Source organism: Nanorana parkeri, unplaced genomic scaffold (assembly GCF_000935625.1).
Source record: "Nanorana parkeri isolate BGI_ZX_2015 unplaced genomic scaffold, ASM93562v1 scaffold571, whole genome shotgun sequence".
In the NCBI taxonomy this organism is placed as follows: domain Eukaryota; kingdom Metazoa; phylum Chordata; class Amphibia; order Anura; family Dicroglossidae; genus Nanorana; species Nanorana parkeri.
In genome coordinates, this window is record NW_017306839.1 from 74991 (window position 1) to 76627 (window position 1637).

A 1637-nucleotide genomic window follows, 5' to 3' on the forward strand; every position below is an offset into this window, starting at 1 on the left:
AATATACATTTATTAGGCTATAAACTGGGAAGATGCATGAAAGTTTACACACGGACCACATACATTAAATGACCCAGTATCAATAAGGCTTAGAATGCTACAATGTAAGTTGTTACTGTATGTTTAAAGAGGAAAACAAATAGAACAGTAAAAATATTATTGCATGTTGTGTGCTACATAACGCATCTAATGTCTGACCACGCTCAATGCCATCTTGTGTCACCGAACACTTTATTGGTAGAACCATTTCAGCTTGTCACATGGCAAAATCCAACAAGACATTAAGGAGGTAATAAAATAGACTGATCTCTAAACGTCATAATGCATTGTATGAGCCCTGGTAGGACACACGGGTTGTAGTTAAGAAAAGGCCATATGCTACAGTTAATTAGAAATATATAAAACATTGATTGCTCTCATGTACAATCTTGGCTCATGCAAACTGGCATCATGGACTGATGACGCCATATCCCGTATTATGTTTCAGCCAGGGAATTTACCGGTTTTGAACTAAAGTTATTAAAGTTCTATTGTAATAAAAAATGGGTTGCCTTCAAAATGCTCAACACTGGCTGGTAGATCTTGTAAAAAAGAAATCACAAGGAGAGTCTATGACTGGAAGGAATCGCGCACTTTGGACTGCAGAGCATCGCAGGTCTTCTTTGCGTCTCCCAGAAGCATTGCTGTGTTGGGCTTGTAGAAGATGGGATTGTCAACAGCGGCATAACCAACACCCAAAGACCTCTTCATCACAATAACCTGTATATTAAAAATGAGAAAAAAAAGCCACATGAATTCGTCACTAAACCCTGAGCGGTTCATAAAACTACTGCTGGGAAGAGAATTGTGCTTTGCATGTTTCCAAAAAGCAATTCCCACACAAATTTGAATATTTTACTAAAAAAGTCATGGTCACAAGGGGATGTGGCTAAATGAGTAACTATCTTTGCTTAAAGTCACCCTGTATTCTACCCATCCCGGACAAAGTTTCCATTTACTGGCAGCACTGCAGGCAGTGTATACTTACCTTCCCTGCATGTCCCTACAGCCCCTATCCATTGACGTGGTGCCCAAGATTCCTGATTCCTTGCCAAATCAAAACAAGGCTATGCATACTCCCCAATACCACCTTCCCAGTCACAGAACTCCAGTCTGGTAAGTGGCTTCTCAGACACTGAATGATGCACTGGGTGGAGACAAGTGCCGCATGTTCCCACATACCCAGAAGCACCATGTATTTCTTAGCTAAGCTAGTAGCAGACCGTGGTGGTAGGGGGTGCACATTTAAAACCCAACTTGTAGCAAAATTCTTTTGCTAGATGGTCTCTCAGCTGGTTTAGAAACAAAAACAACACACCATGTCTTTCACCAGTGTCTCCAGTATATTTATTATTTATGCAAGGAGCCGCTCTGCCGTGATCACAGGTTTCCTGGACTGAGCTTTAACCACCTCCGGGCCGGCCGTAGTAAAAAAACGGCCGGCCCGAGCTCTCTAGATCTGAGCGGGCGTCTTTAGACGTCCGCTCAGACACGCCCCCCCCGCGCGCGCGGGAAATGGCCGAAATTTAAAAACAGGCAGCGATGCCTGTCACCATACAAGCGATCCGCCGGCTGTAGAGCCGGCGGATCGCGTGTAT

The 1637-nt window shown here is 43.6% G+C and overlaps 1 protein-coding gene across 1 annotated transcript in view; it reads right to left on the reverse strand.

Annotated features, from left to right (window-relative positions):
• Positions 1-214: 214 nt before the first annotated feature.
• The window catches only part of NNT (nicotinamide nucleotide transhydrogenase), a 120002-nt gene continuing 118579 nt past the window's right edge, over positions 215-1637 (reverse strand). Inside the window, exon 23 of the mRNA XM_018562314.1 lies at positions 215-759. Within this exon, the coding sequence (XP_018417816.1) occupies positions 610-759 (150 nt within the window). The 3' untranslated portion in view covers positions 215-609. The remainder of the gene's footprint in view (positions 760-1637) is intronic.